The sequence below is a fragment of the Calidris pugnax genome, unplaced genomic scaffold (genome assembly GCF_001431845.1).
Source record: "Calidris pugnax isolate Ruff unplaced genomic scaffold, ASM143184v1 scaffold113, whole genome shotgun sequence".
Lineage (NCBI taxonomy): Eukaryota > Metazoa > Chordata > Aves > Charadriiformes > Scolopacidae > Calidris > Calidris pugnax.
In genome coordinates this window covers 2,667,777-2,684,303 of record NW_015090879.1, presented here as the reverse complement: position 1 = coordinate 2,684,303, position 16,527 = coordinate 2,667,777, and the positions used below count along the sequence as shown (strand labels likewise).

The 16,527-nt window shown below is 50.5% G+C and overlaps 1 protein-coding gene across 1 annotated transcript in view; it reads left to right on the top strand.

Annotated features, from left to right (window-relative positions):
- The window catches only part of GRIK3 (glutamate receptor, ionotropic, kainate 3), a 52,424-nt gene extending 37,826 nt beyond the window's left edge, over nt 1-14,598 (top strand). The window contains exons 12-15 of the mRNA XM_014946589.1: nt 2,535-2,752; nt 9,588-9,810; nt 10,031-10,281; nt 11,626-14,598. Coding sequence (XP_014802075.1) covers nt 2,535-2,752; nt 9,588-9,810; nt 10,031-10,281; nt 11,626-11,820 — 887 coding nt within the window. The 3' untranslated portion in view covers nt 11,821-14,598. The remainder of the gene's footprint in view (nt 1-2,534; nt 2,753-9,587; nt 9,811-10,030; nt 10,282-11,625) is intronic.
- The last annotated feature ends 1,929 nt before the right edge of the window (nt 14,599-16,527 follow it).

Genomic DNA, 16,527 nt, shown 5'->3' with positions numbered 1-16,527 from the left:
AGCTGCCACCCGCAGCTCAGGGGCTCCTGGGGACTGCGTTTGCTGTGATTCGCTCACTCTGAACTTCACCTGCTCAGACACCCCCTGAGCCAACGCAGACACCCCCCGAGCCAACGCAGACACCCCCCGAGCCAACGCACCGCACCAGCCTGGACGGAGGGACAGGGGGACGGGTGCCAGCACCGAGCCCTGTCTGCGGCACCAGGAAAAGGTCCAAGGCTTTTATGCCAAGAAAACCATCCGATTTCCTCTGTGCCAGAGCAGGCTGGAGCTTCTCAGTCTTTTTTTTTTGTTTGTTTTTTGACACCTGCCTCTGTTGGTACTTTCCACCCCCTGAGGGGTCAAGGCCACGTCCCAGCAGCTCCCCCCACAGCCCTGGGGACAGACCCCTCGCTTGCCCCACAGCGCAGAGCCCCATGGGCTCAGCCAGCCACCAGCACACACGTGCCACTGCATACAATAATTACCATTAATGAAGCGTGCAGGCTCTGGCAGGTGTCAGAAGGAGCAGCTCTGGAGCCTGCCATCTGGGAGCACCCAGAGGATGGAGCGGTGCCGTGTTCGCACGTGTGCTGCTGCTGGGGTGCACAGAGCAGCCCCCACCATGCCCCCAGGAGGAACCCTGCCTTTGTCTCCATCGGCTGTTTAATTCACCCAACTCAGCAGCACCCCACAGATTCTGCATATTCCTACTTATGTTCATTCAACCGACTCATTTAATTTCAGGATCTCTGTCCTGGCTCGCTCAGTTTTAAATCAACTTTTACAGAAGACAGGGCACCTCTCCCTCTGCTCTGTCTCCATTTTTAGCCTCATCTGGTCACTCTGCACACTGAGATGGCCCCAGACTCCAGGGTGAGGGCCGCAGGGGCAGGGGATGGTGAGGAGCTCCCCCAGGCAGCTCTGCCTGGCAGCCACCGCCTGCGAGACCCAACGCTGTCAGCGTCATCGGTGTGAGATACCACAGTGACAGGAACCTTAGAAATGGGATATGGATGGGATTACATTCATATATGTGGATGGAATAGAGCAAATGGAATATATATAGAAGGAATGAATAGAGTAAATCTGTTCGGAAGACAGCAGAGGGGGAGCTTGTGAGCAGCTCTGAATAAAGAACGAAATTCAGCTGTGATCTAATTGCAGAAAATCCAGGAATAGAAATAAGTAGAAAATGTCAAACATTTGCCATGCTTTAATTTACCGTGTATCAGTAGTTCTACCCAGAAAGCAAAAGAACCATAGTATCAGCTTGGTGGCACACACAGAGCTGCTGCTCCCTTCTCCTCCTGCTGCCGCAGCCTGAGAGAGAAATTCTTCCCAGATCTCGGCTCTGATGGACAGGGACAGTTCCCAGCAAGAGGGTTTAGCAGGATGAATCATCCTCTTATCAGATGCTGATAAATGAAAAGAGCCGAATTCTTTTTAACTCTATTCTGCATCTAAGAAAAATAATATTTCAAAGCTAGACTGATGTCACACCCTCCAATGCATCAAAGGGCAAGAGATGGGATGGGGAAGAGGCAGGATCTGGAGAAGCAGCTCTCCATCCCCAAGGCTCCTCCGCTCCCTGGTGCCTCCTCGCCGCACTCAGCCGGGAGAAGAGCTGCACCCCGTGCTACGCTTTGATGCCACACTGCTTAAAATTGCTTTGCAAAGCCCGATCTTTGTTGCCAATTCCAGGTTGGATTTATCCTCTGCACGCAGCTGTTTCAAACCTAAAGCTCTTTCCTGGATTTAAAAGGTGTCTTGGGCAATTACAAAAATAGCACAACCCATTTAGTCCTTCATGGCTGCTCAATAAAAGTCATTCCAGACCTGTTACACCTTTTCTGCTGTAACATCTCCTGCTTCCCCACTTCTAACCAGCATTCAAAGTACTGGACCCTGATAGTTCCTTTCTCTTGCCGTTTGATATTTTTTTTTTAAACCTTGTGTATTTGAACACACTCCCTAGAGTGAGTCCTTTGAAAAGTAATCCATAGAAAGGCAAAGCACTTTTTAAATGGCAGAACAAAACACTCATAAAAGTTCATAAATGGCTTGCTATTTAAATCTCATAAAAGCAGCCTAGTTAATTACTTCAGTTTGAATGTTTCCTGTAAATTGTGCACTGTACCCAAGGTCAGCAATAAAGGGAGAGGGTTTTTCTGCAAATGCTACAAAAACCCCACCGACTTCCTTGCATGCAAGACGTCTGGATAATTTGCCTCAAAACCAGTTGGCTTTAATTACGCAGCTGTTGCAATTTTGACAGTGAAACCTAAACTTTTATAAGTATGTGGGTATGTATATAATGTACATACGGATATCTAAACCAGGTCCTTTCTCTTTGTTTCCTTCTCCTTCCCCCTCTCCCACCCCAGGCTCCGAGCTGATGCCCAAAGCATTGTCTACACGGATCATTGGTGGCATATGGTGGTTCTTCACCCTAATTATCATCTCGTCCTACACGGCCAACCTTGCTGCTTTCCTGACGGAGGTCCTTTCTCTTTGTTTCCTTCTCCTTCTCCTTCCCCCTCTCCCAACCCCAGGCTCCGAGCTGATGCCCAAAGCATTGTCTACACGGATCATTGGTGGCATATGGTGGTTCTTCACCCTAATTATCATCTCGTCCTACACGGCCAACCTTGCTGCTTTCCTGACGGTGGAGAGGATGGAATCCCCCATCGACTCAGCAGATGACTTGGCAAAGCAGACAAAAATAGAGTACGGAGCAGTGAAGGATGGAGCTACCATGACCTTCTTCAAGGTGAGACCAGGCAAAGGCTTTCTGCCATCCCGGCAGAGACACAATGTTCTCGGGCCAAAGGGAGGGAGAACAAAGAACCAGAGACAAAAAGGTCCCTAAGCCACCACTGCTTCTCCTATAAGCAGGTTGTGTCAGTCTCACACCCTTGTCCCAACTCTGACCCCTGTCAGTTTAACTTACCCAGATTCACATCACGGCTAAATCCCCCGCTCCCTGTTGCTAATTGAAGTTAGAATTACAAAGTTCTATTGATTTTACAGCTTTGGAGACCGTACCCACTATTGGATCTGACACCCTAAGACGAGGAACATATTAGGCACAGCAGGAGAGGCTTATCTTATATTAAAGCCCTACAGGAAAAATCTTACATTCCCTAAAGTATCTTCCCTATTTCCACGTCTCCCCCATTGCAGCTCCTTCCCTGTCTCTCCAACAGCAGCTCCCCTGGGCCCTCGGTGACCCAGCCACCCTGCAGGGACAGGGAACAAATCCAGCCTAAATCTGGGCAGATGTTGCAAAGTGTCCTCTCCAACCAGGATTTTTTATGGCTGAAATATCTTTCCTGTCCTTCAGGTATTCACATTCATGTAGTCAAGTTTTATTAACCTCTGAAAGCCAGTACAAGGTAACACCACCAATGCATCAGAATCAAATTATACTAATTTCTTCTGTTTAAAGCATAATTAATTTCAGAAGTTAGCCAACACTGCAGAGGAGGTTGCTGAGAACATTCATATTTCACTATTGCCTAAAATATTGAAAGAAACCAAGGCACTTAAAAAGACCTTTAAACCCACAGCTGGCCTGTAAAAACACACTTTGAAAAAAAGAGTGGGAGGATAAAGGGATAGAAATGAGGGATGATTAATCTACGGAATGATCTGTAGAGGAATTAAAATTCAATGATGAACTCAAAAAGCTGCCTTCCAGGGCAAGGTGTGGAGTTCTCAGGGCTCCCCTGGGAGCACCGGTCACAGCTTGGGGACAGCTTGGGGACAGCTCTGCCAGAGGGAATGGGGGTCCCTCCCCCACCTCTGCTGGGGCAGCACAGGGAAGGGTCCTTTTCCCCCCCGGGAACCCAATTCAGAAGGAAATATACGGGCCAAAGTGTAACAAAGACAGTTCATGCTTTAAAGATCAGGTTGTGCCTGGAATACTGCAATAATTTGAATAGGCACAGTGTAAAGGCAGCTCCGCTGGGCTGTCAGCAGTTTAATTGCCAAGACTCATTAAAGGAAGCCAACGTGCTGAATATTAATACCAGGGAACAGCAGCATCCTCCTGCAACTTTTCTTGGCCATGACTTGGTTATGGAGCCACTTTGTGAATCTCCGTGCTTACTTTGAGAGGCAGGAACACAGATTGGGAAAGAAACATGGAGGACTTTGGGTTGATCTTTAATTAATTCTGGGCAATGCAAACGTTGCACGGAAGGGCCGGTTGCTGTGGGTGAGTTTGTCACAGTATCTGGGTTGATCTTTAATTAATTCTGGGCAATGCAAACGTTGCACGGAAGGGCCGGTTGCTGTGGGTGAGTTTGTCACAGTAGAGCTGGTGCCTCCAGGTCTGTCTGGGGCAGGGCCAGATGCATGGCCACAGAGCAGTATAAACCCTCAGCAGCTACCAGGAACAGCCAGACTTTTACTGTTGTGTTTTAACTACTGTTTCCAGTAAGAGTTTTATGTGGAAATAAAAGGAAACGGTCTTTCTTAAAAATCATCAAGGACAGAGTACATTTATTGCTTCATATCATTATCCATCAGAGTCACTCTTCAGGCTGCTGGCGGGCACTGGGCAGGGTTTATCGGTGCAGCCTATTTTCCCTTTTCTTTTTTATTGTTATTGTTGTTTGGAGATGAACTCTCAGGGATGTCCCTTCTGACAAACACTTCTGTTGCTGGAGCAGTGAGAGTGCTGATGGGATGACACCTTGTTCACTTGTCCCCCGTGAACAGTGAAATGTGGGAGAGCCAGACCTTCTCCCACCCCTCGGTGGGGTCTGTGTCCAACATCGGGGCAAAAGCCGCTGGTTCCAGTTCGGCTGCTCTGGCAGTGCCACCTTCAAAGCCACCTTCACGGGGACGTCTGTCAAACAGCACAAGGGTCTGGGGACAGGGCAATGGGCACCTCCAGTGTCTGCAGAGGATCTGTCCTCCCTCTGGACGGGTGGAAGGAATGGCCAAGGGCACGAAGCTTCACAGCACCTTCCCCTGCTCAGCTCCAGCGGGGGGTACGGGCAGAGACAGCCCCGCAGGGTGTGCGACTGCGGCTCTCGGAGCGCTCCCGGGGGTCTGGCAGACAAGCACCCTCCAGTTTGCTGAACAGACCGATGGCAGCATCCTCACTGGGACCCTCCTTGTACCCATTTCATGGATTTTCTACCTGGACTCAGCCCAAACTGCTTCCCTGCTCCTTGTGTGACTCCTCCCCGAAGTAGTTCCCCTCACGTTGGGAACTCGCTCCTCCGCTTCTCCATCTTCAATCTTCACCGTCCCCTGCAACAGCTCCCAAAATGCCAACCAGATTTCTGCCCATGGCCAGGCACGAGGGTCACATAGAGCTCATCCAAGTCTTTGCAGAAGTTCCCGACTGAGCCAGCCCCACATCTGTGGGGCAGACCCACAGCCAAAGCTCCCACTCCCATGGGGGGGTCCTTGGGGCAGCCGAGCCGCCCGGCACACGGGGGGCAGGAGAGAGCTCTACCCACTGTATTGGCAGATTTTGACTTCATGAGAGGAACTTTTGAGAAGCGATTTATTCCCTGGCAACGCAGATGGAGTTACAGGAATAAACACACATCAATTAATTTAGGAGCAGCATCGAGCTTTCGTTATAAATCACACCAGAAATCCTTCATATCTTGCAAAGGATGCCGTCTCCCGCTGAAGAAACGCCAGGTCTAATGTGTGGTTTGGAGTGAGTGTGTGTGAGTGTGTGTGTGTGTACATATATATTCACTTGTACAGAAATGTTAAATCCTCAAGAGTAAGTATCTTCAGTTGGTGAAAATCAATTTATTTTTTCATACAGGCTGGAATTGAAAATCTTAAGCCCGAAAGTTACTTTCTTGCCAATTTCACTGATAAAAAAGCATATATGTCTTGGCAAGATGCCTTGTAGTGCCTCCTCTAAACTATTCCATTAATTTATTTGGGTGACTGGTCTTGAAGCATTGGTTATTAAAGGCAGCCTCTGAGCTGTGACTCTGAAGAATGAATTGAGAGGCGTTCTCGGCGCCGCTGCAATCGCTGCGTTCAGAGGGGCTGGTCCTTGGCTTTTCATACCTGCATCTCATTTGGCACCCGCTCGGGGCTGGATGAAGATACAGAGGACAACGGCCCAGATTCTGATGTTATTAATCCCGACCAAAACAAGAAGCTCCACTCACACCCGTCGGTGGGAGGGGAGAGACAGGACCCCCCGGGGGCGGACTGTGGCTGCGCTCATCAGCGTCAAACACCGCCGTTCTCTATTAGCAATAACCTCCATCATTCCCAACGTCCCGGAGTTCCCCGCTCCGGAATTTCTCTGCCAGGAAGAAGTCAGTGTCAGGCCATTTGTCTTAATGGCTCGGAGCAACCAAGCGGTTCCTCCTCATCTACAGAGCGAAGTTGTCATCGAGGGGGGCCTGGGGACCCCCTGGAGGATGCAGGGGCGCGGGAGGGTCTCTGCCCACCACCAGCTCAGCTTTCTTTTCTGCTGCCCATAAAAGTAAACGGCCATTCCACAGAGAAGAAATTTGCATCTAACCATAGCACAGCAAATACCAGTTCAAACCAGTAACTATTTTTTTTAAGGCAAATTACTGAAGCTGTAAAATCGGAGGTCCAGCAAAACACCATGTACACACGCACAAAAAAAAAATCCAAGAAAATAAACACAATTTAGGTGCATCCTTTACTGACTATTAAATTACTGCTAAGGTGGTTTTGCTTATTTGAATGGTGTGTGCTCCAGTGAGGTCACCCAAATTCCCATAAGATAAGCAACCACCTTTGCAGCACGGCCGAAGCATTCTGAGGAGGAAAGGGAGGAAGGAACAACTTTTCCCCCAAAAATGCTGAACTGCAGCGTGGTGGGAGCTCTGCAGCCACGGGCATGTGCTGGAGCCCCCCGTGCTCCTCTCCGGGGCTGCTCTGCAGTTGCTGATTGCTGACTGCTCCCACCCCGACCGACAATCCCTCCTAAATTGGACTTTTAACCAACAGCCCGGTCTATCAAACCGCTGCTGAGAATTACAGCTGAGGAATTTTCACTTGGAAAAGGAGCGTTCTTATCTCACTTTAGCCAAGTTAAAGGAACTAACAGCAAATAAATTCCCAGCGAGGAGGTGGCAGGTTTTAGGCTGTGGGGAGAGCTGGAGAACGCCTCCAGCAGAGACGTGTGGAGCACCCTCCCTGCGCCAAGAGCTTGGGCTACCACAGCCCTGTCTTTGGAGGCCACGGCACCGGTGGGGTGTCCCTGTGGGGAGACAGCCCTTCCCTGCGGAGGGGCTCATCGCCGGGGCTCTGGTTTGGCTGTTTCTTTAGCAGGAGCCAAGGAAACTGGGCTCCTGGCATTTCAAAACACAATTAAGTCCTTTCAGCTGGTCAGAAGCGGTGATTTAAGAAGAGAAGAGAAAAGTGTTTTTTCTCTTCCAGGGAACCCTGTCTCATGTAATTTAAGTTGCCTGAAGAGCTACAATACCTCATGCAAGTCCTATTAGCTTCACTAAATGCAGCCTATTGATTTTTTGCCAGTTTATTTTGCTCTATGCTTTAAACTGGGAGAACACTGATGTTGTTTAAGCGCCCTGTGTCAACACCCAAGGAGCATTAAATGCAGGAAGAGAAGGAGAGAAAGGGAGAGGCAGTGAACCCAGAGGCCTCTGATGTGAACTATATAAATGTTAAACAAGTCGTTATCAGCCAGCCGAGTATGCTATTCATTTCAATTACCCATTGTAATGCACAGATATTTAATAATCCTTTTGGAGGCTACATTTCTTGCTGCTCTTTGAGGTTTGATAGGTGCCACAAATCTACCTTACAGGCATTGGCCCAGATTTTCAAGTGAGGGAGATTATCCTGCCTCTTGAATGGAGTTTGCTGCGGCGCAGCCACTACTGCACGTTCATCAAGTGGATTATAACAAGCACGAGCTTTAACTGAGAAGAAATGACTCTGCGGTGATTTCAGGCAGGAGAATGAGCCCACGGGGTTAAAGGCAGAGGAACAGCCCTTGTCACCGTGCTCTACTCCCCAGCTTCAGGGTGTTAAACCACATGGCAACTTCTGTTAAATGCACTGACTAAAGGAGCTGGCCAGGCAAAGCATTTGAAATATAATGCATTCTGAAGGACTTTTTTTTCTTAGCTAATTTACCCTTATTTATAGTGGTTGGTTTTATGAGGAGTACCGATGCTGGCATGTTTGGGGTGATGTTGAAAAGTGAGGGGGAGATGTGACAGCAGGAGTTGGGATGGGCTGGGGCTCCATCTCCTGCTTTCTTATGGAAGGACAGAGCCCTGAAACGGAGATAAATGGCAGCTCAACCAGAAAGTGCAGCTTCTGCCGCAGCAACTCCTCGTGCAGCTGCAGGTGAGCAGTTGCCTTGATTCAGGGCACAAAGAGTTATCAGCCCCTCCAACTTATCAGCCAGCTTCAGGCTCTTGCTAAGGAGGGCTGTGGAGGAGGAGGTTTTGGCTGACTAAGCCGCCTCTTCCAGAGCAAGAAGGCAAAAAGAGATCTAGGGAAAACAAGAAATTAGGCAGAAGAGAAAAATGGCCCATAAAGGAGCAGGCAGCAATAAGCCTTAATATCCAAGAGCCTTTCCAGAGCCCAGCTGGATGTACAGAGCGGGGCTGAGGAGAGCTACGGTCACCCACAGGGACACAGGTGATGAGGGTACAGGGAACGCAGTGATCAGTAATGGGGTACAGGGAATGTAGTGACCAGTGACGGGGTACAGGGAACACTGATGTGCCCTCTCCTGGGGTGTCCTCCCAGAGTGAAGCTGGTTATGTCTTTTGTGACAACCTACACAGAGACAATTCAGAAGGTGGTCCTAGAGAAATGGTATATTTCAAATGTTATGGAAAGACACAAAATAACCATGTTTCTACTCACCCAACACATTTTCTAGAAGAAGAAAAAGACATGAATGTGACTAGTAAGCTAGAAAACATATTCCTCCTTTTTTTATCAGAATGTCTGTTGTAGTGAAAGAATATCCATGTTTATTTTTAGCCGTAAGACAATCTTCTTGAATATTTCTATGCCTCTGTTTACGTGGATACGTTAAACTTGTTTGGCAGTTGCACATATCTCAGAGGAGACATGTTTCCTTGTGATGCTTGAGGAAAGACAAAAATATAATAGAGTGTGTGCAAAAGAGAAAAACATGTCCCCTGAAATGTTCTCTGTATTCTCTCATTGTGCAGAAATATTACAGGATAAACAAAATTCTGGTTCAGAACCTAATCCCTGTAAGCAGCCACACCGATGGCCTGTCACACCAGCGAGCTCCGCGGCGCGTCAAGGCAGGGTCTGGCTCTACCTTAGGGAAGGGAAGGAACAATTCGGTTCCACCCATGGGACAAGGGCTTTGGGGCAGTGACTTTATGCTGAATCTCTGCACAACGTGTGCTGGAACCTGTGTCTCCTGTCACAGCAAGGCGAAGCCAAACAGTGTTGGGCAGGAAAAGTAGAGAGATGTTTAAGACAAGGACAAATTGGCAATAGTTCCATTATGTGATCTGTTCTCAAACTGTCATTATCATTTACTGGGAAGACACACGGTTTCAGCAAAAAGATGACTAATTCTTGTTTTGGGGATGGGGGGATCATTTTTCCAGAAATCCAAAATCTCCACGTTTGAAAAAATGTGGGCTTTCATGAGCAGCAAACCCACGGCACTTGTTAAAAACAACGAGGAAGGAATCCAGCGAACGCTCACGGCCGACTACGCTCTGCTGATGGAGTCAACCACCATCGAATACATCACCCAGAGGAACTGCAACCTCACGCAGATCGGGGGACTCATCGACTCCAAAGGCTACGGGATCGGCACTCCCATGGGTAAGTGGCATGGGGGGGTCTCCATCGGTAGCCCTGGAGGGGGGCTGTTACCACAAATACAACAGATGGGATTAAGATGGCCCTCTCCCACCAGCGAGTTTCCCAGGACCAAAGCTCACACTCTCTGCCTGTTGAAGAGCCCTGGTCAGTGCAGATACGTTCCCTGCTTGGTGTGACTTTTCGCTTTCCCTCTGTGTGTGACGGTGCTCCCCCTCCCCAGGGTCCCCGTACAGGGACAAGATCACCATCGCCATCCTCCAGCTCCAGGAGGAGGACAAGCTCCACGTGATGAAGGAGAAGTGGTGGCGAGGGAACGGCTGCCCCGAGGATGAGAACAAAGAGGCCAGTGCCCTGGGCATCCAAAACATCGGTGGGATTTTCATCGTGTTGGCAGCAGGCTTGGTGCTGTCCGTCTTCGTGGCCATGGTGGAGTTCATCTACAAGCTGCGCAAAACGGCGGAGCGCGAGCAGGTACTGATTTCCTCCGTCTCCCTGCACCACCACCAGCCCCACCGCTAAGGATTTTGCCCACTGGCCCCAGAGACAGGCAGGGAGAGGGGCACTCAGCCCGGCCCCCACTGCCTGGAGGTCCGAGGGCTGGAATGCAGCACCCCCAAAACACCCTTCCCTAAGGCTCGTTGTGTCCGTCCCGCTCCGACAGCCTCAGGGGAGGGGGTAAATCAGGTCTGCTCTGAGCAGGGTCTGCAATAATTAGACCAGTAAACATTTGGAGGGTAATTTTGAGCAAGCCAACACATAAGTCATAAAATTACGGACATAGGTCCCTGGGAAGGGACCTTTCTGAGCTGTTACATCCTCTCAGCACCATCATGGGCCATCGTGTTGCACATTCCAGGTGTAACACCATGAAGTCTCCATCTCTCCTCCCTGCTCCTGTTCAAAGGGCCTCAAGAAACTTGCCAGAAACTTGTCAGGGTCCACCAGGAAGCCTCATACTATTTTATCAACTTTTCACAACACTGACACAACCAGCCCATCCCACCTGCGGTGCCCGATCAGTGCTCATGGAACAAGAGAACTGTTTCCATGTTTTGCCCTCTTCCCGCGTGCTGTGCTGCAGGCAGTGGGACGTGCAGAAATCACAGCACGCTGCCACGTGATGGAGTAGATAGATGAAGGAAACCTGCCCACTAGCCAGCCCAGCAGGACTCAATAGCCCTCTGTTTCCCAGCACAAAGACCTCCCAGCCCCCCAGCAGGAGTGACCCAAAGCCCCAGCACTCGGGCAGCCACCTGTAGCTCTGCTCCTTTGTGGGATTTTGTCAAAGGCACAGCCCTTGCCAAAGGAGAGAGGGGTCCACCAGATGTCTGTGTGTCACCAAAGTCCCACTAAGTGCAGCCGATGCCTTAAATCGATGCCTTAAAGACCAGAGGAAATGGTCTGAAGTTGCGGCAGGGGAGGTTTAGATTAGATATTAGAAAGAACTACTTTACTGAGAGAGTGGTCAGGCACTGGAACAGCCTGCCCAGGGAGGTGGTGGAGTCACCATCCCTGGAGGGATTTAAGAAACGTATAGACATGGCTCTTCAGGGCCTGCTCTAGTGCCCAAGGTTATTGGTTTATGGTGAGGTGTTGAGTGTGGGGTTTAGTTGGTGGGTGTGGTGTTTCTGGTGGGCGTGTGTTTTGTACTCAGAGGTCCCTTCCAACCACTAAGTTTCTGTGATTCTGTGAAATGCAGCCCAGCCCTGGTTCTTGCCCCCTCAGAGCCCGATCCGAGCCCCCTCCCACCCTGCAGAGGGGAGCAGGGCTCTTTGCCCCCAGTAACTCTGCCTTTTTTGTCCCCGCTGTCCCCAGCGCTCCTTCTGCAGCGCCGTGGCCGACGAGATCCGGCTGTCCCTCACCTGCCAGCGCCGGGTGAAGCACAAGCCCCAGCCACCCGTCATGGTGAAGACGGACGCCGTGATCAACATGCACACCTTCAACGACCGACGGCTGCCGGGGAAGGACAACATGAGCTGCAACACCGGGCTGACACCCGTGTTTCCCTAGGGAACGGGAACGGGGGGGGGCGGGAGGGAAGGAACTGCAGCAGACGAGGCTGGATGCACTCTTAACTAGGGAAGAAAGGATTAAAAAACAAGAAAAAAAAATAGAAAAAAAAAAAAAAAAAGCCTGGTTTGGTTCATTTCAAGAACAAGGCCTTTACAACACAGCTGCATCCATCACCGGCACGGAAGCAAGAACTTCAAAGCACGGACTGTAACATGGGTCTTGGGGCTTTTCTGTTTTGTTTTTGTTATTTTTCGTTCCCTTTTTTTTTTTTTTAACACTTAGATCCTACAGGCCTCATGGAGTCCAAACACACCACCATCCAGGAGTCTGATGTTTACATACTGACAACACACGGAGGCGAAACAGAATTGAGCCAAACCGACCCCCGGCGGGTACGGAGGAGCCCCCACACGAGGCTCCTCCATCATGGCAATAAATGGAACAGTCTGAGGTGCAGCCGAGCGTCTGTCCCACCGACACACACAGCACAGCTCCCACACCGTGTCCGGGAAGGGAGAGGCATCTGGGAAGCACCACGATGGTCAAAGCTGCGCCTTCTCTCAAAGCATCTCACAGCAGCCCCTTCACCTCGGGCTGTGCTGGCCGTGGCCACCCACAGCTAGAGGTCCCTGAGGGTGAGGAGGGAGAAGACCACGCACATCTTCACCAGGAGGTCCAGGAGAGCTGGCTGCGAAGGGGCGAGTTGGCCTGAAGGGAGTCGAGCTCCTGGCCAGGGATGGGACAGTGTGTGGGAGCTACTGCCGCCTCCGGGTGACACCTCCACCAAGTCCAGCCTGAGGGTGACACCACCATCTCCAGGTCTCAGCTCCTTCACTCTTCCCACAAAACTCCATCTCTCCTGCAAAGATGCACGGGAAGCACCCAATCCCACGGGAAATGGCCGATCCCACAGGCAGCAAACAGGAACAGAGCCGTTTCCTAGAGCCAAACGGTACCAATTTCCCTGAAATTCAGCTCCGCTGCGGCCACGCTCAGCCCAGGAGAGGACCCTGTGTCTGGTCCAACGCTCTCCACGGCGTCAGAGACCCCACAGACAAAGTCTGAGCCGGCAGGGCCAGGGCTGGCCCGGGACAAGCAGCGCCGTGTGAGCCAAGCCTGACCCCCCCTCTCTGCCCGGTGAACCCCAGCATCTCCACCTGATTCAAGCAAACACAGACTAAATGTAGTGTTTTTAAGAAATCTTCCATGAACTGTGTTCTTATTTTCAGGTTGCTTAACCCACAAGCCTGGTCCTGCAGATGAATTTAGCCAGAATTACCAAAGACCCCTCTGCTGACCTAAAGTAACACCCAAGCAACATCACCCAGCTCCATCCCTCCAGGGGAAGCGCCGGGGGGGGGCAGTGGGACACTCTGCTGATTAATTTGCAAAATGAAACACACAGAAACAGCTCTGCCCATTGGAACCCAGAACACCATGAGGAGAGTGTTGCAAAGGTGCTTAAAAGCTGTGATTTAAACACTGTCATTGAAGGAAAGAGCAACCTCCTCCCCTCGCAGACGTGAGGGTGACGGTGACCTGCTGCAGACCGCGCTCTGCTGGAAACCCCTCCGGCACCCACCCCCAAATCCCGCTCCGGAGGGAGGGCAGGGATGGAGCAGCCCGTGCTGGAGCTCTGCACCCCCAAACCCCCTCCGTGTCCTGAGCACAGCGAGGTCCCACATCCCCCAAGGAACCAGCAGCAGAACTGACCCCGATTGCCCTCCCCACGCTGCAAGGCCTTTCTGGAGAGTTTGTCCTCGCCCAAAGGAACAAACCTGTTTGTAGCTGATTTCAGCTTTTTTTTCCCCACCTGTTTCTGTCCCAGGCTCAGTTAGGAAGGCTGTCTGTAGAGCTCATCACAATTAGCAAATTAGCTCAAGGGGAGAGAGCTGTTCCCCCCTCCCACCACAGAACAGAATTTGTCCTTATTTTGTTTTTTTCCATGATGTAAAGAACCATCACAGTGACCCAAAGCAAAAAAAAAAAAAATAGGTAATTTGTCATATATTGACTCAAGTGAAGATATGCAAAGAATTTACGTTAATTTTCACCTTTTCATAGACACCATGAAAAATTTGAGGTGAAAGCTGCCAACTCAACAGGCATCATATTCTTAACAGTTTGCTGCTCAAACACCTACAGCAGAGCATAGATGGGAAGTTATGGGTCTGCTTCCCAAAGCTGCTGACATCCTGCAGCTCTCTGCAAACCCGTAGGCGTCTCAGAGTAGTGGATTTTGTTTTCCTTGCTGATTTTTAAGCTCTTAGAAAAAGCTTTTTACAATTAAGGCAGAGATAAAAACAAAGCCTGAAACTGGCTTTAAACATCCAGAGAGTAAAATACCACAGAAAATAGCATTCATTTTTCTTCTTGACAGATTTCTAGAAAACAAATAAATAAATATTACTAATACCATAACCCCCATTTATTTATCTTTGACACCGCTTTGATTTTACTCACAAACACCCCAGAGTGACAGGGGAGTGTCCAGAAGGAGGGTGCTCTCTGCCAGCCCCACCGAACCTGCAGACAGAGCCCTCCCTGCCCTCCCCACGTCCCCAGAAACCAGCCCTGAGACAGCAGCGACCTCCGTGCACCTACACCACGGCCCGTGTTTGGTTCCCAACTGTTAAAACTTTTGAGGTGTAAGAGCAAGGAAGTGTTTCTGCACCGCTCAAACCGAGGCAGGGGCTGGGGGAGCCACTGTCTCCCTGCTCCCCACCAGCATCCTGCTTCCATCAACTGGGGGTCCCAGCCCCCAGCCCTCTCCCTGCCCCTCATCAACTGGGGGTCCCAGCCCCCAGCCCTCCCCCTGCCCCCAGGGCAACTCCAGCAGGACAAGGAGCAGCTCCAGCAGGACGAGGGGCAGCTCCAGCAGGACGAGGGGCAGCTCCAGCAGGACGAGGGGCAGCACAGCTGCCAACGGGATGAGGGGCAGCTCCAACGGGACCAGGGGCAGCTCAGCTGCTGCACCGCTCAGCACAGACGGGGGTCTCTCCATCAGTCCCCAGGTGCTCCTCACCGTGGGGCCGGCAGCACAGGAGCCCATAAGCCGTGGGTGTTTCTGGCAGAGGAGGAGAAGGAGCCCAACACTTGGCAGGAATATGCTGGGAGACTCCAGAGGGGCAGAGCTGGAGACGCAGCCTCACAGCCTTCTGCGAGCTGTTTGGGGACCTGCTTGTGACCATCGGCCACTCACGTCTGAGAAACCACCCGGCTTCCAACCTGGTTCAAACCAGTTCCTTTCTTCTCTCGGCGGGCAGAAGGACTGAAAACGTGAGGAGAAAATAAAGAAAGAACAGGTCTGGGCTATTAAACTGTATCTAAACTGTTGCCACCTCAGTTCACTGTCCCTTTATCACTTGCTTTTTCCTTCCAGCTCCCCTGTGAGACAGAGCAGGGGCACAGCGGGTGGCTTTGGGGTGGGGGCTGCTTTTCTGTCCAGAGTTACCCAGCGGCGCGTTGGGTGCGACGGCAGCGACGGATCCACAAAGAGATGGAAGAGACAGAGGGGAACCAGCTCCAGCACCCACCGCCCTCCCCTCGGCAGGCGCTTCTGCAGAGCAGGATTTGGCCGAGGGGTCTCTGGGAATGTCACCGCAAAGGGACCCCGCAGACGCTGGCAGTTGTCACCCAGTGGTCACCAGCCTGAGCCCCACACCCCCCCAAACCGTGCACCACCAGGGCTGGGCATCGGCGTCACGAGCCCTCTGCTCTCTGTACCTTATTTTGACATGTTTCTCAAAAAAAAGGACAAAAAGAAGAAAAAGAAAAAAAAAAAAAAAACAGGAAAGAGGGGAAATAAAGGAAAAAATGGTCTCCATGACATTCAGGGGATTTTTCCTTTGTGGACATGCAGAATTTCTATGAATATAGTTTTTTGTAAACATTTTGTAACAATTTTGGTTTCATAGTAACTGTGTTACTTGCTGATCATTCTAGGCTGATGTAAATAAAATTTCCAAAAAAAAAAAAAAAGAAAAAATTCTGATTATTTTCCTTTTTAAGACACTGTGATATATCAAAGTGCACAGTTTGCTGTATGAAGTAATATGGTTTTAAATTTTAAATAAAAATAATTTCTAGAAAACAATGACATTTATGCCTGTTTATGCTGAGCAACTCCCTTCTTCCCTGTTGAAATGTTATCCTGAAGAACAAGCTGTTGAGCGACATCCACCATCCCTCCTATAATCAGCCATAAAAAGCCAATGATAAAAAATCAGTTCACAACCGAACCCAAAGCTGTGAGGAGAAGAGCTGTGGGTGCTGCTGCCAGAGGGGACCCCTGTGGGTTTGGGATTGGTGATGATGGGCGGGAGGAAGGAAACAGCCCCATTTGCTTCACCTTCGACCGGGGGCGGGGTAAGGCAGATAAGGCTCAGATGGTGTAACCCCCCCTGCCCCCAGCACCTGTGGGAAGTCTGGTACCAGACAAATAATGAAGCCCAGGAACTCCAGGAAGAGCCTTCTGCAGGAACGCTCTCCCCGCGTGGTTTGCCCAGGGCCACCTCTGCTTTTCATTATGAAAAGGTGCCCGAGCCCCAGAGCCTCGGCAGGACCGCGGTCCCCAGCGGGCTCCAGGGTTCATAAAAGCTCTGTTTACCCGCTTTCCCTTTCCATGTAAGTCAAAAATCTTATTAGCCTGATAAAAGCTGAAAGCACCCTAAAGGCCAATGTTTATTAGTCTGAAATCTTTAT